The following is a 27400-nucleotide window of genomic DNA, read 5'->3' as shown; positions in this document are numbered from 1 at the left end:
TGAAGTGGTTTCACATCCTCACAGTGTTTAAAGTTAGTACCTAATTGTATATTGATCAACCTGTGCTGAGAGTGCCAGGCTGGCTGATAAGCTGAAATCTTTCAAGCTACTGACAGAGTTAGAGTCATATATCTGAAAAAGATTATGTCTGAGAGCAAAATCCCTCTCTCTACAAATGCAAGGGCTGAATCCTGGATATAAAACACAGTTTAGAAACTCTGTAGGACAAGTACACATGAAAAATCATCTGAGAAATTGAAAGTATTTAGCAGCAGCAAGTCTGCCTAGTTTGGACAAATTAGTCAATGATGCTGAATTTAATTTTACATAAACAATTACATCATCAAAGATTAGATACAGGTAGGTATGAAATTTGTGTACAAAAATGTTACCATACATCAAAACCATAATTAACAGAATTATCTGTAATATTACTGTTTCTTAGCAATATGTTCATTTATACCCAGATTAATTTAAGATCAAACATGATTCTAATATATTAGCTCCTTAGCTGTCCTGGGATGAAGCCATCCCTTAGAATTCTAAGCCGTCTCCTTAGAATTAATTAAAGCCCTCATTACAAGTCCCTACCTGTAAGTTCCTTTCAATCAAACCACGTCACTTGGTTCTTGGAGACCCCTCTGACCATCATTCAATTCATGGGCTCTTATTTTTAAGATATTACTTGAAGACTAGTATCTTTTTATGTAAAAGCACAGGGAAATCAGAAACAGCAAATTAAGTCAGGCCAGCAACCCCACAGGAGGCACAGGTACCGAGTCATGTGTGCTGAGCTGTACCCTACAGCCTTGCCTCAGTTTCTTAGATAACCTCACAGCCCCTCTGTGGGGATAAACTATTACCCTCTTGCACACATGAGGAGATTAAGGCAAAGAGGAGTTCATCCAAAAGTATACAATAGAAAGTGGCCAAAATGGTATTCACATCAGGAAATCTGGTTGCAGGACCCAGAAAACTAAGGCTATACTAAAGAACTGGAGATGAGAAAGTTTAGCACTGCTAATTTATAAATTCAGTGCAATACTAATAATCCCACAAGCTTTTTTCTTTTAAGTGAATAACCACTGCATGGAAAATATTACATTAAATCCCTACCTTACTCTATATACAAAAAAGGAAAATGGTGATGCAGTACACATAAAATGACAAAAATTTTAAAAGATCAAAAAACCCACAGGATCTTTAAAAAATTTTAAGGCCTAAAAAGTCATTCTACACCAAGACGAAATCAAAATGTAAAGAAAAATGGACAGATAAGACTGTATATAGTGTAAAACATTTAATGAGAACTTTTTAATGGGAACAGAATCTGAGGAAATATATAAAGGATTAACATGCATAGATACCAAAAGTTTAGATCAGTAACAAAAACAAATAGTTTCTTATAGGCAGTGTTCCTTAAAAATACGGAAGACAAAAATCACAAATACCTAACAAGACTTGCATAAGAAAAGGAAGTTTCATATTTAATTATCTAACTTTTTAAGAGTCCAACTGGAAATCACTGCTTTGAACACAATCAGTATTCTAACCACAACATCACATATGTAGCTAAGAGAACAAATTAACATACTTGATGGAAAGCACGGATCATCAGGGTAAGTTTCTCTATCATATAAGAAAGGATGGTATCGGATAATCCCTTCTACTACACCATCTCCTTCAACATGAGCCTTGAACTCAAAGCTATCAGATGCTGTGTTGATATACAATGTCTGCATGTCATCTTGTATTTCCCTTAAGTTGACATTCTTAGGTGCCTTCCCTTTTTCAAACATGGAAATCTAAAATAAAAATAAAACAAAAATAATAATAAAATTCGGCAGTGACTTTACTTTTCTCAGCCATGGTCCAACAGTAGAAGAGGTGAAAACTACATTTATTAATAATTACCTAGCTTAATGAAATATATACATTTGTATATGGGTTGAACAGCTGTATGTAGCATCTCTGTAAGGAATATAATACTCAAAAAGTAAGCAAAGAAATAACAAATCAGCTGGGCGTGGTGGCGCATGCCTGTAATCCCAGCATTTGGGAGACTGAGGCAGGAGGATTCCCTTGAGTTCGAGGCCAGCCTGAGCTACATACAGAGTTCAAGGCCCGCATGGACTACATAGCAAGACCCTGTCTCAAAACAACAACAAAAAAAGCAAATCAGAAGCAAAAGAATTTAATTCAAGGTTTCAACATACTAAGTGAAATTCTAATGTGCAGACAAGAATATTGAGACCCCTACATTCCAATGTTCTGTGCTTCAAAATCTCACAAAACTTAAAGGAAAACTGTGATTGACTGACACGCATACATACATATATACATATATATATATAGTCTCCCTTTTTCAAGACATGATGATCAATATCAATCTGTATCTTACAGGACAGGAACAAGAAAAACCAAGTACTATGGCAAAGGTTAAAAAAACCAACCATCTAGGAATGATTTCTTTATTTGGATACCAAATAGCTGAAATACTTTGGTTACACACAAGGAGAGAGAAGTTATCTAATTTTTGTCTGATTTTTGTTATACAGTCATTTGGGACTGGTACAGTTATCTCATCATTTATATTTGTCATATTTTAAATTGAGTTTTTATCTTACTTCGATATCAATGTTGTTGAAAGGTTCAACTTCTTTCGATGTATGTATTTCATTTCCTTTTGGTCCGTGAATATAGTAATGATAAATATGCCTAGGAAAAGAAGAATAACTTTATACTTTCAATTCACATAGAATTATAGTTTGTATAATCTTCTACCAAACAAATTTTTACAGCTCTATTTAATAGCACTTACTAGGTGCCAAGCACTTCATCAGACTTGTTTTACGGTTGGGGCCATATATGCTAAGTAGGTCCTCTACTGTTGACCTTCATTCTGAGCCAACCCTACCCACTGGATTTTTAAATACAATAACCCAATGTTTAAAACAATCTGAAATGCGGGCATTATTACACCTCACTTTGTAGATACAGAAACCGGGGGGCAAGAAGTGCATGTTAAATTACAAGGTCACAGAACTAGTTAGGAGGAGGGCTTCCATCCAAGCCTTTCCAATTTCAAAACCCACATACTTTGTACTGCCATGAAGTACAGTTTGTCAAATAAATACAAACCAGAAGGGAAGATCCTGTAACTCTACTTGTCAAGGATGTTCTAGAAAGTAGTCAAATGGGAATAGACCAAATTGTGTATCTTTAAATAATCTCAGTGGGAGAATATTCTAGAACTGTCATGTTTTCTCTTCTATGGCACCGAAACAATCTTATCTCAACATTCCAAAAGACAACACTACTATATTCAACAACATCCCACTGAAAACCATTTCAGAAATCATTGCTACCATATATATATATTTTGTACTGGGGATCGAACTAAGGACCTCGTGCTTGCAAGGCAAGCAGCAGCACCACTGAGGTAGATCCCTGGCCTGTTACCTTATTTTTTAAGTATAAGTTAGTTGTATTTTGGTGGATTATTTAGGATTAATTAAAATATATCTTTAACTATTCTTCTAACACATTTGTAAAATTTCATATATTTTAATTAAAGAATAATTAAATTTATTATACTAGCAACTCTAAAATATACCACTGATGCCAGGTATGCGGGCACAAAGCACTCTGGGAGGCTGAGGCAGGAGGATGGCAAGCTTTGAGCCCAGCCTGGGGACTCTAGTAACTTAGTGAGACCCTGGGTCAAAATAAAAAAGGCTGGAGATGTAGTCCAGTGAAGGCACTGAGTTGAATCTCTAGTACCAAAAAAAGGGGATTTTAAAAAAAGAAATATGAATATTACACAGATGTACCAATTTCACAAAACTTAGTAATTCAGACGATGCATATTATGGAAACAATCCAGTAAATGATACATATCCTACAGACACAGAGAAAAAACTTATAGCCATTACATAAATATTCTTCTGATTTGGTCTAGTGGGATATATATACAGATAACCCAGTTTATTGGAATAAACAGACAATGATTTATGTATTACTAATGTGATATATTATTTTAATGGGCTTGATGCATTCATATGATAAACATCTGGTCAGCATTTACTATGCAGCAGCTATTCTTCCAGAAAATGAAGATACAGTAATGGGGAAGGCTGGGGATTTAGTTCAGTGGTTCCATTGCCTGCCTTGCAAGTGCAAGGACCCGAGTTCAATCCCTGGTACAAAAAAAAAAAACTCAATGGGGAAGGCAGACAAAAAAAATATGGTATGGAAGATAACAGATTCTACAGAAAAGCAGCATAAAACAGGGCCATGGGAGTAACATGGCTAAATTTGATAAATTCTGAAGTTCATTTTTCATTTCATAACAGGTGTCAAATATCTAGTGCCTCAACGCTGAGGTGATCTATAATATTTACAGAATAAATGAATAGAGAATGCTTTTAACTCCAATATCAGAACAGTGGACACTGTACTAAAGGGAAGAAAATCAGATAAAAATGAAACCTAAGAGGCTTTAGTGTTACCTGTAGTATTTTCTGTCTTTAAAAAGATAAGTAGTTCGGTGCCCGGTACCAAAAAAAATAAATAAATAAAAAATAAAAAGATAAGTAGCAACATGTCATGAACCAAATATAATTACTTACGCTAACTGTCGAGTCCAAAGATGGAAGTAATTTTTCAGGTACTGTATATGTTCTGGTTGCACCCCTGTAATAACCACAGCAGTAAAGCTATCTTTTTCCTTCTCCTCTAAGATAAGATTATGTAGAAATCTTTCATCATCATTTGTAATATGAACAGAATCACACGGCTACAAGAGTGAATATAAATACAACAGATTATATCATCTAAATTATAATTATAAAAGTAATTATTATTTAAATTTTAATATGATTCATTTGGTTAGGTTGCAGAAACAATCTTCAGAATAATGTAGAGGAAACTGTCCCAGTAAAACAGTACTGTAAGACTGACAAGACTGTGAGGCTGGGAAACTTTTCACATAGACAACTAAATTGGCACACATAAAAACAACTATCTTACAATGCTAAGCCAATTTTAGGCTCATAAAGAAAAAGGTAAAGACAAATTCTGAGTTTCAAAATGCCTTAACAAAACGGAAGGCACTAACCCAAGGGTGAAATTTTTTCCTTGGGAAACCTACGGCTTAACTGTCAGGACCAGTGACCCAGCCTCCACAATCAAGACAACTAGGGGCAGCTGGGTCCATGGGTTTGGCCCAAATACGCTGTGTTTAAGAGGGGCCAGAACATTGTGGACACTGGGCCACTTCGGGAAACACCAAGAGCTGGTGCAAGGGAAGGGAGAAGGTCTGAGGGTTAGATGTTACACGGATCCCAGTGTGTATGGCCACATATACCGCACATGTTTCTACATACGTAAAAAATATAACGATAATCATTAAACTATTATCTCAAGGAAATCGGTTGCTTTTTAAAATAAGAGCAATAGAGTTGAGGAAAGTCAACGAATAAAAGTTGGAAAGAACTGTTCTGGAAAAGAAAAGGACCAAGTATTTACTGGTATCTATGAAATGCCTACCAGAATGAATTTAGCACAAAACACAGAAAAATCTGCAGAGAAAACGGGGCCCAGACCCCCAGGTCCAGCCAAGCTCCGTAGAGTGCACACTTCTGAAAGTCAAATGCCCAACCCTACTTGTCATCTGTCTGAATAGCGTAGGTGGGGTATCGACCAACATTTTTATAGGGCTTTGTGATGGCTCAAGGGGATGAAAAAGATGGAATAATTACATAAATGTTTTAGAATATATAATTTGTTAAACAAATGAAACGGAGGAAAGTGGGATAAGCAAAACAGAAAATTTCTTGGACAGAGAGAATATAAGTTTAGAGAAAATAAAAGTGGGTAATAAACATGGGAAAGAAGTTCAGCTGACAAGCAATGAAAGGGAAGGTATTTTTTTGCCTGTTAAATTGCCAACATTTTGCTGCCTTTTCGCCTTCTCATTTTTTCTAAAAATAGAGCAATGATCAGATAGGCACTTCTATACACAACTGTTGGAAATCTATGTGATTTTTTTTTTTTTTTAGTTTAACCTTTCAGGCAAGCAATTTTTAATACACACTATGTTTAAAAAGTTCAAATTCACTGTCACAGCTATTAAAATTCTAACAATCTATTTTTAAAAAATCTGTAATTCTTTTTTTCTTTCTTTTTTTTTTTTTTGGTACCGGGGATCAGACTCGGGTCCTTGGGCTTGCACAGTAGGCAGCGAAACCACTGAGCTAAATCTCCGGCCCCAAAAATCTGTCATTCTGCTGGGCATGGTAGCACAAGCCTGTAATGCCAGCACCTGGGAGGCTAAGCAAGGAGGATCTTGAGTTCAAGGTCAGACAAGACTAAATAGCATATTTGAAATAAGACTCAGCCTCAAAACAAAAAAAACCAAAAAAATTCATTTATATGTTTTAAAATGTGCAAGTTAGGAAAAATATTATACAAAGATATTCATGGTGTTATCTTTATACATAATATTTTAACTATGCTAAATGCTCATAAATTAACATTAGTCTTTCAAAGGAATACTCTAAAGCAAGTAAGAATGCACTGCATACTAAAGTATTCCATAAAATTAGAAAATACTCCAAATGTTAATTTAAGAAAAGTGGGATCATTTGAAAGATGCAAATGAAAACAACACTGAGATTCCACCTCACCCCAGCTACCACGAAAAAGAAAAGTGGGATCAAAAATGAAAAAAAAAAAAAGATCAGAAGAAAATCCACCAAAATGCTATCAGTACTTTTCTCTGGCACCTAGGAGTATTTTCTTTATACTTTCCTATAAAAATTTTCCATGATTTCTTTAAAATCAGCTATTTTTTAAATGTTCAAAATTAAAAATTTTTCTGGGTGCAGTGGTGCACAGCTGTAATCCCAGCACTTGGATCACAAGTTTGAAGTCAGATGAGGCCACATATAAGTTCAAGACCAACAAATAATGGGACCCAGTCTCAAAAAAACCCCATAAAAAATGTTTCAGAAAGTTGAAGGAACATACAACAAATACCATGTATTCACTTTTAAGATTCAAATTTGTTTACAATCTATCATATTAAAAATGACAATTTAAAAACAAACTAGCATCAGAAATCTCATGTCTCATTTATGTGTCTGGAGCTCAGCTTTCCTGAAAGTACACTGCCTGGCCATTCTCCTTGTACTCTACCTTCCAGGACTATTTTATGACGAAGATTTTAAAACCCAGAATCAATTCAGCTGGGAACTGAGCCCAGGGCCTTTGCACTGAGCTACATTCCCAACCCTTCTTTTATTTTTGAGGTAAGTCTCACTCAGTCACTAAGTTGCCCAGGCTGGGACTGAACTTCTGACCCTTCTGCCTGAGCCCCTCTAAATGCTGGGAAGAAATTTACAACTTGATAAGCAACTGACAGAAAGTTTATTAAGATTTTTGATACAATTTATTATACAAAAACTTTTAGTCTAAAGAAGCCCACAAATGAACATTTTTGCTACTCACACGACTAAAGGAAAAAGAAGTTAAGTGACCCATTTGGAAAATTTTATATCACTAATTTTTAAAAACAGCAATACTGGTGTCTTAGTAACAAATCTGGGAAAAAAGTTCCAACCTGTCATCTCTCTAAATAAATTTAATTTCAAATCAAAATGTATTGTACCTTTCTGTTTCTAATGTATCCACTATATATCGCCTCCTTATTTTTTTCTTTCTTCTCAAAATCTTCTTTGGAAAGCACAAGCTCATGAACATCCTGGGAATCTGCAGGTTTACTTATCATCTGTCACACATTAAAAAGAGTACTTTAAAAACTCTTCACAGTTAAACTACTCAACATAAAAATATTCTGATCAACTTTGACTTGTAAGGAATCTTTTTACTAGGCAGGGGATTTAGCTCAGTGGTACTGGCATCTGCCTCACAAGTGCAAGGTCCCGGAGTTTGATCCCCAGTACCCCCCAAAAAAGAAAAAAAAGAAATCTTTTTACTTACCCTGGCTGATTGTCCAACAAAGAAAACAGCTTGCTTGCCCCCCACACCAAAATAGGAAATATCACTATTTAAACTGCGTGGAACTGGTACTGGACGAACATAACCTGAATGATCACTAAAAGAAAACAGAACATTAATGCAGTGATTTTAAACAATCTGCTTAACCCAAGAGAAAGTTTTATACTACATTTATCAAATCTTAACAGAACGATCCCCAAGTCAGCTAAGATCCCTCACTTGAGGGTGAAAGCAGAGCTGTAAGTTGGCATCACCTAGACTAGTGGTTTTCTGAGTACAGTCACCCGGGAACTTTAAGAAATGAAAATGAGGTCTAAATTCTTGGATCCCTAAATCTCTCAGCAAAGAGGACTAATAAGTACCCTTATCTTTATGTATTCTTATGCCTCTAGAACCTTCCCCTCAAAATTGTTTGCTATCTCACAACTTATTAAAATCTTTCCTAAAGAATAATGGGGATCAGAGCAAAAGAGTTTCACATCTCCATGCATTATGACAAATAAAGAGCCACGGGAACCTTCCACTGTACTGTAACTATGGTCTTTCAAACTTAGGGAAGGTCACCAGGAATAGTATTTCCCAATATGAGAAATCAACAGAACTGGGGTGAGGCTGAACCATTATTACGATTGTTGCTGCTTGCTGTTGTTAGATTTGGCAGTTCTGAGGATTGAACTCAGGGCCTTCTTGTGCATGCTACATAAGTGCTCTACCAGTGAATTATAATCCCCAGCCGTTTTATAAATTTTGAGACAAGGTCTCACCAAGTTGCCCAAACCGGCTTCAATTTGTGATTTTCTTGACTCAGCCTCCCAAGCAGCTGGGATTACAGGCATGTACCACTTTGACCAGCTTTAAAAGGGCAGGGGGCTACAGCTGTGTCATAAGAGTCCTGTAGTATAGGCAATGCCTGGGTTCACTCTCCAGTACCACAGGAAGCAACGACAATAACACTCAAGAGGGTGAGGCAAGAACATCACAAGTTCAGGCCCAGGGAGGCCAATTTAGCAAGATTCTGTCTCAAACAAAACAAAACATAACAAGAAAACCAGATATGACATCATAGATCAGAAAATAAGATAAAGTCAAATAACTTACCAATAAGAAACAAAGAAAGAAAATATCAAAATGAAGTTAAAAGATATGAATGACCAAAGGTGAACATCTCATTCAAGTTTTTTTTTTGGTACTGGGAATCGAACTCCGGACCTTGCACTTGCGCGGCAGGCACCAGAACCACTGAGCTATATCCCTGGCCCTCAAGTTTTAATGTAGTTCCAGGAAGAGGAGATAATAGATAATACCTGCAAATATTCCCAAACCAACAGATATGGCTCCAAAGATCCAGGAAGACCAATAGAGTCCAAAAAGGAAAGAATAAAGCAATCTACATCACTGTAAACATCCAAGCAAAAGTGATACAGAAGAATGAAAAAGTAGGCTGTGAGATTAAAAAAACTGTAACTGGCTAGCAAGGTTTGACATCAACGGTAAAAAACAGATGGGCAGGGTAGTACATGTAATCCCAGCACCTTAGGAAGCTGAAATGGGAGGATCACAAGTTTGAGCTCAGCCTGGGCAATTTATCGGGACCCTGACTCAAAATTATTAAAATGAAAAGGAGTGGAGATGTAGCCCAGTGGTAGAGCACACCTGGGTTCGGTCACCAGTGTTGGGGGGGGAGGGGGGACGACACTGCTACCTCCAACAGAAAAGCATAGCCCTAACCTACAAAACACACACACGCTACTTACCAGTGGTTAAAAAAGAAAAACAGACAATACACACTGAGATGCAAAGACAATGACAACAGAACTGCCATCATAAAGAAGGTAAGCCAGCAGAAAACTGAGTGATGCTTTTTCTATATTTAGTCAAATTTCTTAAAAAGTCAACTTAAATTAGTAACAGTATCTTTTAAGGTGGTGGGGAGTAAGAGATTTTGACTTTATTAAACATAAAAAAAAAAAATCAAGGGCCGGGGATTTAGCTCAGTGGTTCCACCGCCTGCCTTGAAAGCACAAGGTCTCGAGTTTGATCCCCGGTACCAAAAAAAAAAAAAAAAATCAAGAGCAGACCCCAGTTATAGAAAATGTTAAAGGAAAATTTTCAGGAAAGAAAATGACAGTAGACAAAATGACACAGAGGCATGGACACGGGCCCCAGGAGGGTAAACGTAAATGCAGGGACTCAAATACTTGCACATCAAATGTTCACAGCAGCACTACTGTAACAGACAAAAGGCAGAAACGACCCAAGTCCATTAGCCTACAAGGAGACTTCTTTAAACGCAGCACAGCAGTACAGGGACGACGGTTCCCCTGGAGAGGGAGTGGCGTGGCGAATGCTGCAGACGGCCACAGCGGTGGGCCTTACAGAGATTACGTGAGCTAAGTCAGGCACCGAAGGACAGACACTGCACAACTGCACAAATAGGGTGCCCAGAAAAGGCAAAACCATTGAGACAAAAACCGAAATTGTGGTTCCCAGGAGCTAGAAGTAGGGAAAATGAGGAGTTACCATTTAGTGAGTGCAGACTTTTAATTTGTGGGTGGAGAGGGAAACATTTTTGTTTTTAACAAATAATTTTTAATAAATAATGGTTGGAGAACACTACAAATGTAATTAATGCCACTGCACTGTACATTTTTAAATGGTTAAAAGTGCGAATTTTATTCTACAATTTTAAAAAAGATTGCTTTAAAAAGGGACAGGACAGTATGTTATTGGAACATAAAGCAGATGTGTCTAGCCTATCAAGAAAAGTCAGGAAATTGAGAAACTTCTCACATTAAACTTAACAGAGAGGCAATTGTCTGAAGCAAAATAACAAAGATACATTTTGCTATTTATATGTCGAAGTAAAATGTATAAAAACAAAAGCAGAAACCGAGAGTAAATGGAAGCATGCTGTTTTAATGTACTTATATGTAAAGTGGTATAATATTCCTTGATACACTATTAAAGAATCCTAAAGTTACCAATAAAACAGTTGTACATATGACAAAAAGAGAGATAAAACGGAATCAGATACATACAAGATACTTGATATGAAATGAAATAGGAAAAAAACCAAATAGCCTGGGGCCAGGGATTTAGCTCAGTGGCACTGCACCTGCCTCAAAAGTACAAGGTCCTGAGTTTGATCCCCAGTACTGAAAATAAATAAATAAATAAAACAAAAAAAGTGATAAAAAAAAAAGCCCAGAAAAAAAACTAAAAAGATTAAGATTAAATCCAAACATACCAATAACAACATTAAACACAATTAGCTTAAATGTCCCAATTAAGGCAGAAATTGTCAAATATTAAAATACTAGTACCTACTGCCTAAATCAATGAGACAACAGATTAGGTTGGAGAAAGATTTATCAATTTAACACCAAAGAAATGAAAGCTGGGCTTGGTAGCTCATGCCTGTAATTCTAGCACTGTGGATGGCTGAAGCAGGAGGATCTCATGTTTAGGCCCAACCTAACCTGGGGAACTTCACAGGACCCTGCCTTAAAAAAAAAAATTTGCTTTTCTTTCCCATTAAGTTTATTGGTAATTTTAGGTATACCGTACAGTCACATTCATCATTGGGATCTTCTACCCTTACATGACGTATCTTGGTTCCTATTTTTTTCCCCATTCCTCTGTCCTCCCTTCATTCCCTCCACCCTTCCCTATTTACAAAGACTTTGTTTCCATTTTTTTTTCCCTTTTCTTGTATCTTTTCTTTTTCCTTCTATGGCTCAGTGTGAAGGCCCTGGGTTCAACCCAAGTACCAGAAAAAACAGAAACAAACAAAAAATAAAAACAAAAAAAGAAAGGAAAAAAAAGAAAAGAAAAAGTTGGCGAGAATACAGTATTAGTATCCAAGCAGAACATCACAGCTGGGTGTGGCGGTGCACTTGTGCGCTGGGCAGCACTCTGGGCAGCAAGACAGGAGGACTTCGAGGGCAACCTGGCAGTGTTAGTGAGACCCTGTCTTGATAAATAAACTACAGCTGAGCAGACCAAGGTGGCACGTACCTGTGTGTAATTCTAGCACTTGGGAGGGGAAGGTAGGAGGTGCAGTAGACTAGCCTGGGCTACACTGCAAGTTCAAGGCTACCCTGTACCTAGAGTGTGAGACCCTGCCTCAAAAAAGGGGTCCTCAATAAGATTAACAGCTGATTTCTCACCAAAAACCATGGAACCAAAAGGCAGTGGCCAAACATATTCAAAGTGTCCAATTAAAAAGACTGTCAACCAGCACAAGCAGCCCACAAAAATAATGGAGAGAGTGAGATATTCCTAGACAGACAAAACTGAAGGAATTCTTTGCTACCAAATCTGCCCTTCAGCAGCTACTGAAGACAATTCTTCAGACTCAAATGAAAAGGGTACTACAGTAACTCAAATGTCTGAGAAGACAAAAAGAATAGTGAGGTGAGGGGACAGGGATTTAGCTCAGTGGTTCCGGTGCCTGCCTCGCAAGTGCAAGGACCCGAGTTCGATCCCCGGTACCAAAAAAAAAGAGAATAAAGTGAGGTGGAATTAACTCTACAGATAAATAGAAAAGGTTGGATTAATGTACTTTTTGTTTGTAACTATTCTATCTTATTTAAAAGATAACTGCATAAAACAGTAAGTATAGAACCATCATTTGGGTTACAATGTGTAAGTATGTCGTTTATATGAAAATAACAGCACCTAATAGTGGGAGGGGAATGAGACCATATACACAGAAGCAACATTTTGGTACACTACAGACATTAAATTGGCATTAATCCAAACTGCACTGCTGAGGGTTAAGTGCTTATTCTAATCCCTAGAAAAACAGCTTAAAAATGGATAAACAACTATTAAAAGTATACAATTACTGCTCAGTGTAGTGATCCACGCCTGTAATCTCAACTACCAGGAGGCTGATGCAGAAGAATCACAAGTCCAAGGCAATTTAATGAAACCTTATTTCAAAATAAAAAGGGCAGGAGAAGTGGATGAACACTAGAGCACTTGCCTAGCATGCCTGAGGACCTGGGTTCAATCCCAGTACTGCAAAAATAAACAAAAGCACATAGTGATTAGCAGGAGTAAGGGGGAAAAGGTAGTGATTACCACTGGGTACAGGATATGAAGTAGTGAGAATGTTCCGGAATTGATGATGATGGCTGCACAACTTCGTAACAAACTCAAAGCGACTGAATGCTATACTGTATGTAATACAGTGAGTACTGTGCCCTGTGAACTATCTGTAAAAATTTAAATCAATGAAGACTCAATTAAAATAGGTATGAACATGTCACTGTATATAAATTTTACCTCAAAGAATATAAAATTAATTATTAAAGTCCAAGGAATGATATAAATGGTTTAAGTATTAGGAGAATATAGATCCAGATTATCTGTAATTAATTTTGAACTACATCAAAAAAGATATCCTGGTGGTGGTGGGATAGATATGTATGTGGTAAAGCACTATCAATGACAAAACTTAGGTTTTTGCCTAATTTACCATGTGTTCTTCTTTCCCTTCTACCTAATACTTTGATCACATGCCAAATAGTATCTTCATATAAAAAAAACCAATGATCTTTGCTCTCTCTCTGGCTACTTATAAATCCTGGGTCATGGATTCATGAAAATGGTGACAGAAACTGGTTGTAGAGAAGTCTGAGGTCAGGAGTGAAGAAACAACTACGATGATAGCTTGCCCTACCTGTTTAGGGTATGATGGACTCTGTTCGAAGGTTTTATATACCCTAACTCTGTCTTTACAAAACCTCTGGGGTATTTTCTCCATTTCACAAGTTGGTAAATTGAAGCACAGAGACTTGACCAGTGTCACACAACTGGCAGGTGCAAGGCTGGAATTCAAACCAGGCCAAATGCCACCAGGGCCCTCGTGCTTCCCTGTATGCCACCCAGGAAGGCACTGGCAGGGCTGGGGCTGAGATCGGGATAGAGTGCTTGCCTAGCAGCACAAGACCCTGGATTTGACTGTCCGCAACCCAGCTGTCCCCAACAAGATGCACTGGAAGTCAAATGTGATGCAAATTCTAAGGCTGCTGAAATTTCAGAAGATGAGAAAGTATATGTGCTAATAATACATTAATATAGTTGTATTACTTTAACATGTCACTGAGATTGAACTTTAAATGTGTAACTTCTTGATAGAGAAAGGAGCTAAACAGGTCTTCCTACGAACACTGCCTGAAGTACTCAACACAGCTTAAAATACAAAGACTTGTAGGTCAAAGCTTTTCTTGCTACAGTCCTAATACCACACAAATCTAAACCTTTATATCTATCCCTGATAGCTTTTAGTATATTTTGTTTTCCCTATGACACCTCAGGATATTTTATATAAGCATACTCTGATAGAAAACTCATGACTAAATTCTATTCCCTAATAACTGATATTTTGAAAACAGCCCTCAAAATACAAAAATAGCAAGTGCACAGAACCACATTTTATATGTGACACAAAATGATCTAAGCCCACATTAAAACCATTCTACTGCTCCAGAGACTACAGTTTTCATCACACGGTAGAACACAAAGGAAGAAAGTGCTAAAGTTCTCAACATCTCAACGGAAGTAGATACTACTGGAAATGCAAAAAGAACCCTTCAATGAAAAGGCACAATATGATGTTCTATTTCTGAGTACTGATCATAAAAATGCTGTAATAGAACAACCCAACTAAACATGCTGTTAACAGCAAAATCTCCAATCCATCTCATATCTAAAGACACACTAGAATTTTTATTTTTTTACTTTTTTGGTACCGGGGATCGAACTCAGGTCCTTGAGCTTGCAGGGCAGGGGGCAGAACTACTGAGCTAAATCTCCAGCTCTAGAATTTTTATTCTTATTAAAATACACAGCTATTCGTAAAAAAGTAAGATCCTCTAACCTTTCAAAGTCACCTTGCCTTGTAAATTTTGACAACCTATACACGGCCCAGTTGTTAAGCTGTTTCGAGGTCATTCCTCTTCCATTATCCATCACTGCAACCGCAGGTTTTCCTTGTGTTTCATCAAAAAGCTATGGAACGAAGTAAGTTCAAAAGACAGGAAAAAATCAGTATTTCAAATGTGAAAACTAAAATACGAAAAAAGCGATTCAATAGGCTCACTCATCCACTGCTGGTGCTAGTATAACGTAATACAACTTTCTGAAAAACACTTCATGATCTATGTACTAAAAGCCTTCGCATGCTTCATTACTTAAATCAGAAACTCCATTTCTCAGAATTTAAGAAAATAATCAGACTGTGGTGTGAGAAACTGAATGTGGAAATAAGGACTGAGATGTACAATGGATGCTGGGAAATGGGAAGAAAGTGTTCAAATGGGAAGCGCAAGAAGGGAGGAAGGAGGGAGAAAGGAAGGAAGGGATAAGAAAAAGTGAAACTAGAAGGAAAAAATGGAAACAGCTTTTCTACATAGGGAGGGGAGGGGGCTTGAAGGGGGATGGGATAAAAAAATTTATTTAAAAAAATTTTTAAAAATTAAATAATGGGAGATGTGTATAGAGTCATACAAACAATATTCATCATTTCAGCACTGCTTCTAGTGGCAAAAATATAGGAAAAATCTATGTCAACAACACAAGACTGATTATGTAACTTGTATCTGATGAACCACTCTGCAGAAATGGAGTATTATGTTGCAAAATGTTTGTATGTCAAATGTGTACAATGTACAGTTAAATAGATCACAAAAAGCAAAATGTACACATACATGTATACACATACGTACAGAAAAAAGGACCTGTGAAGCCAGGTGCGGTGGTGTGCACCTGTAATCCCAGAACTCTAGGTGGCTGAGGCAGGAGGATAACAAGTTCAAGCCTTGCCTGGGCAACTTAGCAGAATCCTGTCTCAAAGTAAAAATAAAACAGGACTCGGGACATAGTGCAGTGCAAAGGCCCTGGTTTCAATCCCCATTGGGATGGGTGAGGCAGGGAACAGGGGGCAGGGGACGGGAGAAGAGGATCAGTGAGAAAATGTAACAACAGATGAAGAGACATCAGACAATTATTTTTACTTTTCATTTATTTCCTAATTTTTCTCTAATCAATTTATAATATTTTTAGAAAAATTACATTTCCTTATGTATTATTTTCTTACCAATTTGATCTGTATTCTTCTAATACCAACATTACGAGAAGTTGCAGACAATGAATTGTCAATTAATTCCGCAAGAGCAAATGCTGGAAGAGATTGAGAAAACATTACTGCTTAAACTTTTCCCTCCCAAATACTTCATATAGAAGTTCAAAGTAGAAGAAACTCTGAAGTACCTTAAAGCCACCACTCTCAATTTCCAAAGAACCAGAATTGAAGTATTAACCTAATCCTAATGATACAATACACGATACAGGCTTCATCACCAACCACAACCAGTATAAAAAAGCAGTCATCAATTAGGAGTTGTACGGAGCTAGACGGCATGAGTCAGCCAGCCAGGATTCCTCGTTCAAGGAGTTTAACAACAGACTTAAAGATATGAGGCAAACAGCAGAGTATAACCAGAGTCAAACAGTAGTCTGGGGTATGTAATTACTTCATGCACAAATCAAACGTGAGTACACTTAAGAGACACACAGGCAAACAGATAATCGTGAAAGTGTGTCTTTTTTTTTTTTGAAGTTTTAGGGTGAGTATATTAAGTTCAATGGTGAAAGTTATCAGAAGAATATTCTCCTGAGAGCTATTTTTTCTTAGAAAAAAAAGAAAGGAAAATTAAAAGCCTCTCAGCACAGCCACAGATGCCGTGGCTGTGGAGCTCTCCGGAGATGGTGCATCAGTCCTCTGAGTCACTCCCTGGGCCAGCAGGGCTGTAGTCTGGGTCGTCCTCAACATCCTCCAGCTCCAAGTCATCCAGTTCCTGGAACAAAGACTCATCTACTTCCACATTATTTCCAGCATCCTCCAAGAACTGGATATCAGATGTGTCAGGATTATGATTGGTTTCAAACAGCTGTTTGTCACTTAATTTATTTTTTCCTGCTTGCTCTTCTTCCGTTATCCGTTTCTTTTTAACTTCCAAGAGTTCTGCATCAAACTTGGCTTTCCAACACAAGAAATTCTCGATTGTAACAGGGGTGCCGGGGAATAGTTGCTTCTCTGCTTCTTCTGCTTCTTTTTCTTTTAGTTTCTTTTCTTCCTCTCTTCTCGTTTTTATCTGATCTACTATTTCATTTAATTTTTCTTGCACTGCTGTCACTAGAGTAAAGATCACGATCACACCAAGATTTTCCTCAGCCTGTAATGCTAATAATTTTAAAATGTCTATGACATCATTATCTTCTAGGTTTTCCTGGGAAAATATTTCATAAAGAGGAGCTTCATCTGGGTGTTTTTCACTGTATGTAAACTTGAGGGTAGCTGGACAGTTTCATCATTTTCTGCAGCCTCCGATGTCACAGTGACAGTGAAGCTGGGTGGATTTTCTGATAATACTGTGAAGGAGTCGGGGTAGATGGACTCCAGCGCCTCTAGCTCGTCTCGCTGTTCCTCGCTGTAGTCTGTCATCGCGGCCCTGGCTGCTGCCCATGGAGCATGCCGATGCTCAGGCAGCACGCCACAGCCAAGTCCCTGTGAAAGTGTGTCTTAAGTGCTCAGTCAAGGTAAAGAATTTTAAAGACCAAGAGAAACTTGTCAAATGGCAGAACATGTCTTCACAGCTGACACAAGTACTACTGATTCCCTACCACACTGTGAATTTAATATTCATCCCTGGCTCAGTACTAACTTATATTCTCCTTTCTTCAAGACCACTACTTAAACATTTCTCATTTTTAGTCCCTTATGTTAAAAAGAAAACGTATCAAATTTATGTCTTAATTCTATAGACCTGTAACCCAACTGAAGTTATGATTAATCCACATAGTAGCACTCTGGCAAGCTATGTTTACAATCTAATCACAATAAAGTCACCACAAATCAAATACATATTCTGCTTAAAGGCAGTAACTCCAGAAAATGAAAAAGAGATACGTAGGACATGGGAAGAAGAGAGACTTAGTTAAGAGAAGGAAAAAATACGAACACAGTATCTAATTTTTTAGAACAAAAAGCCAAGACTTTGAACTTTTGCCTCTAGAAGGCTGAATAAACGATCATATTTCCCATAAAGGGAAAATATGAAAGAGAAGAAAAATTCAATTTTAGATTTAATGCTGTAACACCAAATCAAGTTCAGTGAATTAGGGCTTTTACACAAGGAGCTGGAGCAGATACTGTCCTTCATTAAGAGACTACAGACAGCCAAGCATAAGGCTTCATGCTTCACTGAGGGAGACGTAGTAATTAAGGCTAGGGTCTGTTCGCTAAGAGGGAAGTGCAAGAAAAAGATCACTGAGACTTAAAGAAACAGCCACCACTCAGTCAGGACCAAGGAGCTCAGAAACGGAAGGAGGAAAAGACCAACGGATGTACTTTCTATAAAGTCACAGAAATCAAAGTGAGAGCTTAAAAACTGAGATTCTCGGGCCGGGGATTTAGCTCAGTGGTTCTGGCGCCTGCCTCGCAAGCTCAAGGTCCCAAGTTCGATCCCCGGTTCCAAAAGAAAAGAAATTGAGATTCTCTGCTTCCTCACATGATGGCAGGAACAAAAACTGATACAACAAAATCTGGAAGGTAAACTCCACTGTAAGTCTTTAATGAAGTACCTTCAGCATGATGACACAACCTGACTACTGAGACCAGTTAAGAGGTCACTGTGTAATCCAGGCGCTACCCTGCTGCTGCCTCAGACCAGGTGGGAGCAATAAAAGCGGTGAACATTGGTTTCTGGCCTAAGCAACAGGAAGGCATATATATGCAAGACAGATTAACAATCAATTCAGATGGGAAAACTATGTGTAGTACAGGGCTCAGGGTTCCCATATCAGAAGTCCTATCTTAGATGCCACATGGGCATATGGTGCAAAGTGCTTGCCTAGCACTCGCAAAGCCCTGGGTTCAATCTCCAGCACCACAAATAATTTTTATAAAAACAGAATTCAGGAGAAAAATCTGGCAGTATTTTCAATATTCCACTGAAAATGACCACTTGAGAATCATATGTATAAAGATGGTATTTAGAGCCATAAGACTGGATCACCAAATCTAACTGGACTGGACGTAAGAGAGAAGATAGGAAGCCAGGAACAGTAAGTCAGGAGACAAAAATGTACATGAGATGGGAACACAGTAGGTACAGATCCTTCGTGTGTTCAAAAGGAATGAGTTCTACTAGTTAAGTTAGCTTTATTTTGAGATGGGGTGTAAATTTTTTTGGTACCGGGGATCGAACTCGGGACCTTGTGCTTGCGAGGCAGAAGTGGAACCACTGAGCTAAATCCTCAGCCCTAGTGGGTTAGCTTTAAACAAGAGTATTTTTGTTCTGAAGATGACTTCAGTTGAAAAAAGGAGTAAACTATAGTCAAGTAGAGAAAAGAAGCTCTAAATGAGTGGTCATGGTCTTCTCCCAATAGCTGCTAATGCAGCTCAGGGACACAGCACTTGCATAGCCTGGGTGCAATCCCCACTACTGCAAAACAACAGTCTTTAATAAAATAGAGAGGATTTTTAAAATGTGAAGCAATGGGACGTGTGAATGGGGACAAAGGAGAATAAGTCTGTCAAGCGGGATGACTGGAATACTTACGCAAAGGATTCTGCCCTTCACTTGCATAATACTCATACATGCCACTCTTAACCAGTGTGTCATAGTGAGGTAGGAAGTCAATTCGTTCTTTCGTAGCTGAGAGCAGTAATTGATTGACGGACTGTAGCAGGTACAGAGTCACTCCATCTTTAACAGTTTCATCTGAAATCATAGAATTTCAAATGCTAGATTAGTATCAGAAATGCAATGAACTTGTAATTTTGAATATGCAAATCTTACCCATGGAATATCTTTAACAATGGTACAGGTAAATTCTCAAACAATGGACCTATAAACTCAGTTGCATTTTGTTACATCAAATGGAACAGGGATGAACACTTCTACCTATCTGAACCACTCATTTTGTTATGATAATCTTTTTTTTTGTAGTAGTAGGGGATTAAACCCAGGGTCTTGTTTGTGCCCATCAAGAGCTCTACCCCTGAGCTTATATCCAACCCTTCAAAATTTTATTTTGAGAGAGGGTCTTACTCTATTACTTTTAGATACTCATCTGTGTAATAAGTTTTTGATTTATAATTACATATTAAATATAAAATCACTAGCTTAATAGCACTATTTACTTACCAAAATTATCACAAGTAATTTCTTTCCTGTTCGTTGTTGTAATAACAAATTTTTCTTCAGGTGAAATGCCAAGTGTCTGTCCAAAGTAAGAGAAATAAAATCAATTATGAAACAAAGGAAATAAATGTATCATTCAAATTTCCAAGAATGTGAAAATACTGATAGTATATTATCATCTTGCAGCAATTACTACACTTATTTGTCAAGGAAATATATAACTCAGTATTTTAAAATTCTGCTGACCTAGCATAAGCCATATAAACCATTTAACAAGGTTTTTCTACTATTTGTCACCTAGGAACACTAGTTATTTGGACCTTTTGAACAGTTTTTAACATTAGCAGGGCTCATCCAGATAAAGACATGCTATTTCATGCTATTATGAAGCACAATAACATTCATTTCAAATAGATATTTAAATATGTAAAAACAAAACAGAAAAAAGATTATTTTATAACACCAATAGCCATGATATGTAGAACATCTGTATTAAAGAATCTACAATACTCCCTTTCAAAAGAATAACTTTTAGCAGCCCCTTCCTGGAGTCATGATGGGCAGCAAGATGGCGTCTGCTACCAGGGTCGTCCAGGTAGTCAAGCCACATACACCATTAATAAGGTTCCCTGATAGAAGAGACAATCCTAAACCCAGTGCATTCTAAGGGAAGTAAATCACCGGAGTTGCTGATGCATCTGGGTCCACCAGACACTGCAGAAATACTAAAAACGCTACCTCAGAAGTACAGAAGGAAACTTATATCTCAAGAGGAAATGGAGTTTATCCAACGTGGAGGTCCAGAATAATGATTGTGGCTGCTGTTTGTCATCAGACAAAAGAAATTTTTTTTTGTATTAAATTCTTTTATTGGTACATTGTAGGTATACAACACAATTATATTTCTCACTGGGAATTGTACCTTTATATAATGCATCTTGGTTCTTATTTTTTCCCCATTCCTAGCCCTCCCTTCATGCCCTCCACCCTTCCCTATTTACAAAGACTTTATTTCCATTTTTTCCATTTCTCATCATTTTTTCCTTTCGCTTCTTTCCTTTCCCCTGTGCCTCCCACTACCCCTACCCCTTTGGACCTTTTATTCCTATTTTACATTATCGATTATTCATTCTAATAATTGGTACATTTTGGGTATACAATATAATGACATTCATCATTGGAAATTTGCACCTTTACATAGTCTCTCTTGGTTCTTGTTTTTCACCCTTGCCCAGCCCTCCCTTCAACCCCTCCAGCCCTATTTACAAAAATTTTGTTCCTATTTTTCTATTTTCTCATATTAATCCCATTCCCTTCTATCCTTTCCCTTAGCCCTCCCACTTCCTTCCCCTTTGCCCCTTTTCTTCCTATTTCACATTACCTATTATACATTTAGTCCTTATTTACACTTTCAGTTTCTCACACCAGAGAAACTATTCGGTATTTATACATGTGTGTCCTATTTATTTCACTTAAGAGTATTGCCTCAATGTGCATCCACTTAGCTATAAATGTCTCTAATTTCTCATTTTTTATGGCTGAGTAGTACTCCATTTTATAAAAAAACCACATTTTCTTTATCCAGTCTCCAGTTGATGGGCATTTGGGCTGTTTCCAAGTTTTAGCTATCACAAACTGTGCTGCTATGAACATGGGTGCACATATATCACTGTGGTATGATTCTTTTAATTCTTTGGGGAAGATCCCCAGCAGTGGAATAGCGGGGTCAAATGGGATTTCCAGTTCTAGTTCTTTGAGGTATCTCCATACTGATTTCCACAGTGCTTGCACCAGTCTACACTCCCACCAGCAGTGGAGCAGGGCTCCTCTTTCCCCACAGCCCCGCCAGCATTTGTTATTGGTTGATTTCATGATAGCAGCCATTCTTTCTGGAGTGAAGTGGAATCTCAGCGTTGTTTTCATTTGCATCTCTCGAATGACCAGTGATGTTGAACATTTTTTCATATATTTATTTGCTATTTCTACTTCTTTGTCTGAGAAATGTCTGTTCATTTCAGATGCTCATTTTTGGACTGGGTCTTTAAATTTGGGAGATCTGATCTTTTTAAGTTCTTTATAGATTCGAGATAGTAGACCTTTGTCTGAGGAAGAGCAGGTGAAGATTTTTTCCCACATTGTGGATTGTCTCTTCACACTGCTGGTGGTTTCTCTTGCTGTGCAGAAGCTTTTTAATAAGAAGAGATCCCATTTGTTGATTGTTTGTGCTAGTTCACGGGCAACTGAGGTTTTGTTCATAAAATCTTTTCCTACACCGATGCATCAGACAAAAGAATTATCTTTACAATAAAGGACTTCCAAAATGACATATGAAAAGTTGTATATTAAACAACCTTAATAAACCTTCTGCAAAAAGAAAAAAGAAACATAGAAAATTTAGATGGATACTTGTATCTTCTAATTTATGTATCTTGGTCAGCTTCTCCACAAGCTTACCTAATTGTTTATATACTTTATACTTATTAAAGTATACATTTGAAAATGTTAGCCTACTAATTTACTCTTGACAAACTAGGAAAAGCATACCATCTATAGTAGACTATAGATTTCCTATGATCTCACTTTTCTTTCTGATTCTGTTTAGAAATAGAAAAAACTTACTAGATAGAATTACTGCACTAGGGAAGTAGTTTTCCTGAAATTAGATGAGAATCAGTAAAATAACTACATTATCCTTACTTCTGTAATATTTTTTTCATTCACAAGGTTACTGGAGTAAACTGACTTAATAAATAAATCCTATTGTAAATGACTGATAAGTATATAACCAATGACTGGGATTAAGACATGAAAGACAATTCAAAAAGATGTATTTGTAACCTTTATTCAGGAAAAAAAGTCAGTATAAAATGGAAAATAAAGAGATTAAAATGAATATAGATAGGAAAAAAAAGAATAACTTGAAAACATTAAAACAAATTATGAATTATAATGAATGTAATCCTGTACTACAAACATGTACTGATTAAAATACATATTAAATATTTTCTTTCAAAAATTATGAATTAAAGAGAAAAATGATAAGAAACAAAAATCAAGAAGCTCAATCCACCGAGTGTGATGGTGCATGCCATTAACCCCAGACTTGGGAGGCTGAGGCAGAGGGTTCACCTGGAGTCCAGGCCAGCCTGGGCTACATATTGAGTTCAAGGCCAGACTGAACTACATAGAGAGACCTTGTCTCAAAAATGAATAATGACGCTGCCTGCCTTGCAAGCGCAAGGTCTTGAGTTCAATTCCCGGTACCAAAACAAAAAAACAAAAAACCCCACAAATAAATAATGAAAGAAAGAAAAAAAGCAGCAGCGGCAGTCAATGTATAGAGAATGAAGAGGAAGTCTTAAAAAACAAAGAAATGGGAGCAAGAAAAGTGAGCTAACATTCTCATTTAAATTAAAAGGACACATGCTTTTCCTACAGTGAAATACAACAACACTGTACAGTCAGGAGAGGTACAAACTAGCTAATCTAGACCAAACTTCCCACTTGAGAAGGTAGCTTTAAAAACAACCAACCAACCAACCAACCAAACAACTAGATCAATGATATTCAAATCTTCAATACTGGGCTGGGGATTTAGCTCAGTGGTTTTGCCACCTGCTGTGCAAGTGCAAGGACCTGAGTTTGATCCCCGGTACCAAAAAAAAAAAAAAAAACCTTCAATACTGACACTCTTGGTCATTCCTGGAATTAACTAGGGTACTGAATTCTGAAAAATTAAAGAGAAAAATCACTTAGCTTGTCCTTCCTGTCCTAACTGTATTTCAGGATAACCACATAACCAGAGTTGATGAGTCAGTTATTTAAAGAATTCTAGCTAATAAATATATGGAAAATGTCAATCAGAATTATCACCATCAGCAGATGAATTTTAGATCAAAATTTTATTATGAAACAACCCAAATGAATTCCACAAATTCAATGTTACTACTGCTAAGAGTGGGTGAAACATCCACAAATTATATACTTCCTGGAGTGATTTCATATGAAGAACCAGCACTACCATTCTTTGTCTCTGGACCCCAAAGAAATAGAACCTAAATCTAACCAACCCTTTAAAGTTAACTTCCGGTTTCCCAAGAATATATGGAAACAAAACAAGTTAAATGACACCATAAAGGAGCACAGGATGAGCCAGGTGTGGAGGTGCACACCTGTACTCCCACTACCCAAAAGACTGAGGCAGGAGGATCTCAAATTGGAGGTCAGCCTAGGGAAAGGACTGAGACTTTTGCAAAACTAAAAAGGACCAAGGCTGCAGCTCAGGAGCAGAGTGTCTGCTTAGTATAAAGGCGTGTGGAGGGGAAGAAACAGGAGGAGACAGACTATAGGGAAATGATTTTGAAAAGACAAATCTTGAAAGCTGTAAAGGAAAAGACTAGAAACATGAAAAGTTCCACTACCTCACTAGTTTTCAGGGACATTAAAATAACTTGGTATCATTCCATCAGGTAGATGAAATTTTAAGTTCTGATCCCTTTAAGGGTATACGTCCATAAAAGGAATCAGAAACCTATAAATTGCTGATAGAACTGAAAATGAGTACTATACAACCATATTAGAAAACAATCTGGCATACTTCAGTAAACTTAAGTGTACTCATATCTAGAGAAATGAAGTCCTGGACACAAACTAAATGGGAATAAGATTCTATTTGTTTAGCAGAGACAGAAATTGATCTTAACCGATTTGGGGGTGGCGGTGGAGTGGGGACAGGGTCTCCCTATGTTGCCCAGGCTGGCCTCAATCTTTTGATTCTCCTGCCTCAGCTCCTCAAATAGCTTGGATTACAGGCATGCATCACTGCCACGGTTGATCTTACAGATACTTACTAGGTTTCCAAACAATGGAGAAGTTAGTTTTTTTGGTTATTAATTTTTTTTAGTGGTACTAGGCATTGAACCTAGGGCTTTCACACTGAGCCACACCCCCACCCCATTTTATTTTTTACAGACAAAGTCTTGCTAAATTGCCCAGGCTGGGCTCAGACTTTTGATCAGCCTCCCAGTGTTGTGATCAAAAGTACACACCACCACAAGTGGGTATTTATTTGTTTTTAAGCTAATTACTGCCTTTTAATAAATTCTACAATGTTCCAGTTGTTAGATCAGGTGCTTATGCATCCTGTAAGACAAAATATTCTTTTACTCTTATTGGAAAACCACCTGCAAATGATTTAAAATCACTGTGCAACTGAAAAGTATATCTAATTATCCCATGCAATCTCCCCATCAATCTATTATTTTTAAGTTTTCCTGAAGACTGTCCTAGGAAAACTGCTAGGATATTTCATCTAGCTTGTCACCCACTACAAAGATGCCTTCTATCCATATATCTTTATCTTTTGTTTGTTTTCTGAGACAGGGTCTTGCTATGTAGCCTAGGCTGGCTTTGCCTCAGCCTCCCAAAGTGTTTGCGTACACGTATGTGCCACCACACCAGCTTTCCATATATCTTTTAGAGTAGGGATACCATCTATTCCTTCTTCAAACATTCACAACTGTGTCATTATCCTGATCTGATTTTACCAGCAAAAGCTGTACAGATGTTCCTCTATAATACAATTACTTCCAATAAACCCATAAATTAAAAATATTCATTCAAAAACACATTTCACAGACCTAACCCACCAAACATAGGTTAGGCCTACCTACTTTAATCCTTTTATGCCTTCTGGAACACCCATAACCCAAAAATGTAAGAAAAGTTTCTCTCTTTAAATTCTTGTTCCATGAGTTTTTCTTGGTAACACACACAAATTTCACACAAAAATTAAAAAAATTGTAATCTCCTGCATAAATGGGTTAAATGTGCTCAGAAGATTTGCATTAGCCTATAGTTGAGCAAAATCATCTTTTTTTTTTTTTGGAGACAGGGTCTCACTTCATAGTTCAGGTTTTCCCTGAACTCACTTTGTAGCCCAGGCTGGCCTCAAACTCACGGTGATCCTCCTGCCTCTGCCTGAGTGCTGGGATTACAAGTGTGCCCCCATGGCCAGCAAAATCATCTTAACATTAAGGCACAGTTTAAAACAAAGTGTTCAGACATACCCAGTGACATGTCTGTAATTCCAATAGTCTGGCAGGCTGAGACAGGAGAATTACAAGCTCGAGGTCAGCCTGGGCAAGCCAGGGAAACCGTGGCTCAAAACAAAAAATTCAATGGTTGGAGATGTAGCTCAGAGATACAGCACTTACCTGGTGTGTATAAGGCCCGGGATTCAATTCCCAATACCTCAAAAAATAAAAGTATTTAATAGCTCACATGAAAACTGGGCTAAAAGTGAAAAATGGTATTGTATGGCTTATCCTGCTGGCCTAGGAAAAGATCAAAATTCAAAGTATGGTTTCTGCTGAAACTTTTATATTGAAAAACCCCAAATCAGACAAGCCTAAATAGGACGGTTGGAGCTTTCTGCACTGGAGCAGAGCTATATTTAAAAGCCACAGATTCTACCTAATAAATACTGCATACTATTACTCAATTAAAACATATAGGCTCTTCTGTTCCCCTTGCTTCATCTATAACTGTAAAAATTACTTCTTTTTTTTTTTTTGGTACCGGAGATCAAACTCAGGTCCTTGCGCTTGCAAGGCAGGGGGTGGAACCATTGAGCTAAATCCCCAGCCCAAAATTACTTAATTCATCATTTTTCTAAGTATATGTAGCTCTGATATTTGAGAAATGTAAATTACATATTTTTATACTAATTATTAGGGTTCTGTTCAAGACACTATATCCTCTCCCCATGTTTCTGGTCTAAAATCTATCTTAAATACAAACTTTTCCAGGTATTTGTACTACCTTGGCCTAGGACACAGATATTCTTTTCTGTTGTTCTGTTTATGAAAGCAGGATGACATTCTACCTGGGGAAGCTTTCTGATTAGGCTTTTTACTTGATAAGAACAAGCCTTCCTTCTTCTGGATTTATTTTTATTTTTAGGTACTGGGGATCGAACTCACGACCTTGCACTTTTGAGGCAGGTGGTAGAACCCCTGAGTTAAATACCCTGCCATTTTGGATTTGTTTTTATAATGTATTTTTTTTTGGTACCAGGGATCGAACTCAGGACCCTGCTCTTGCAAGGCAGGCGGCGGAACCACTGAGCCAAACCTCCGGCCCTATTGGATTCGTTTTTA

General features: G+C 37.4%; 1 protein-coding gene and 2 pseudogenes across 3 annotated transcripts in view; 1 reads left to right on the top strand and 2 right to left on the bottom strand.

Moving 5' to 3' along the window:
* Smchd1 (structural maintenance of chromosomes flexible hinge domain containing 1) overlaps positions 1–27400 on the bottom strand; it is a 121301-nt gene that overhangs the window by 88666 nt on the left and 5235 nt on the right. For all 3 annotated transcript variants that reach the window (XM_087194322.1, XM_004853186.4, XM_087194319.1), the window contains exons 2-10: positions 20244–20319; positions 19656–19817; positions 16130–16212; positions 14912–15042; positions 8005–8119; positions 7673–7792; positions 4632–4798; positions 2628–2718; positions 1595–1805 (exon numbers count right to left, since the gene is read on the bottom strand). In XM_087194322.1, the coding sequence (XP_087050448.1) occupies positions 1595–1805; positions 2628–2718; positions 4632–4798; positions 7673–7792; positions 8005–8119; positions 14912–15042; positions 16130–16212; positions 19656–19817; positions 20244–20319 (1156 nt within the window). The remainder of the gene's footprint in view (positions 1–1594; positions 1806–2627; positions 2719–4631; positions 4799–7672; positions 7793–8004; positions 8120–14911; positions 15043–16129; positions 16213–19655; positions 19818–20243; positions 20320–27400) is intronic.
* LOC106010038 (RWD domain-containing protein 1 pseudogene) lies at positions 16661–17685 on the bottom strand (annotated as a pseudogene).
* On the top strand, positions 20794–21086 carry LOC101725548 (alpha-ketoglutarate dehydrogenase component 4 pseudogene; annotated as a pseudogene).

This window comes from Heterocephalus glaber, unplaced genomic scaffold (genome assembly GCF_053883595.1).
Source record: "Heterocephalus glaber isolate CG9 unplaced genomic scaffold, H.glaber_assembly_v1.0 deba00000331, whole genome shotgun sequence".
In the NCBI taxonomy this organism is placed as follows: Eukaryota; Metazoa; Chordata; class Mammalia; order Rodentia; family Bathyergidae; genus Heterocephalus; species Heterocephalus glaber.
This window is presented reverse-complemented; position numbering and strand designations above follow the sequence as displayed.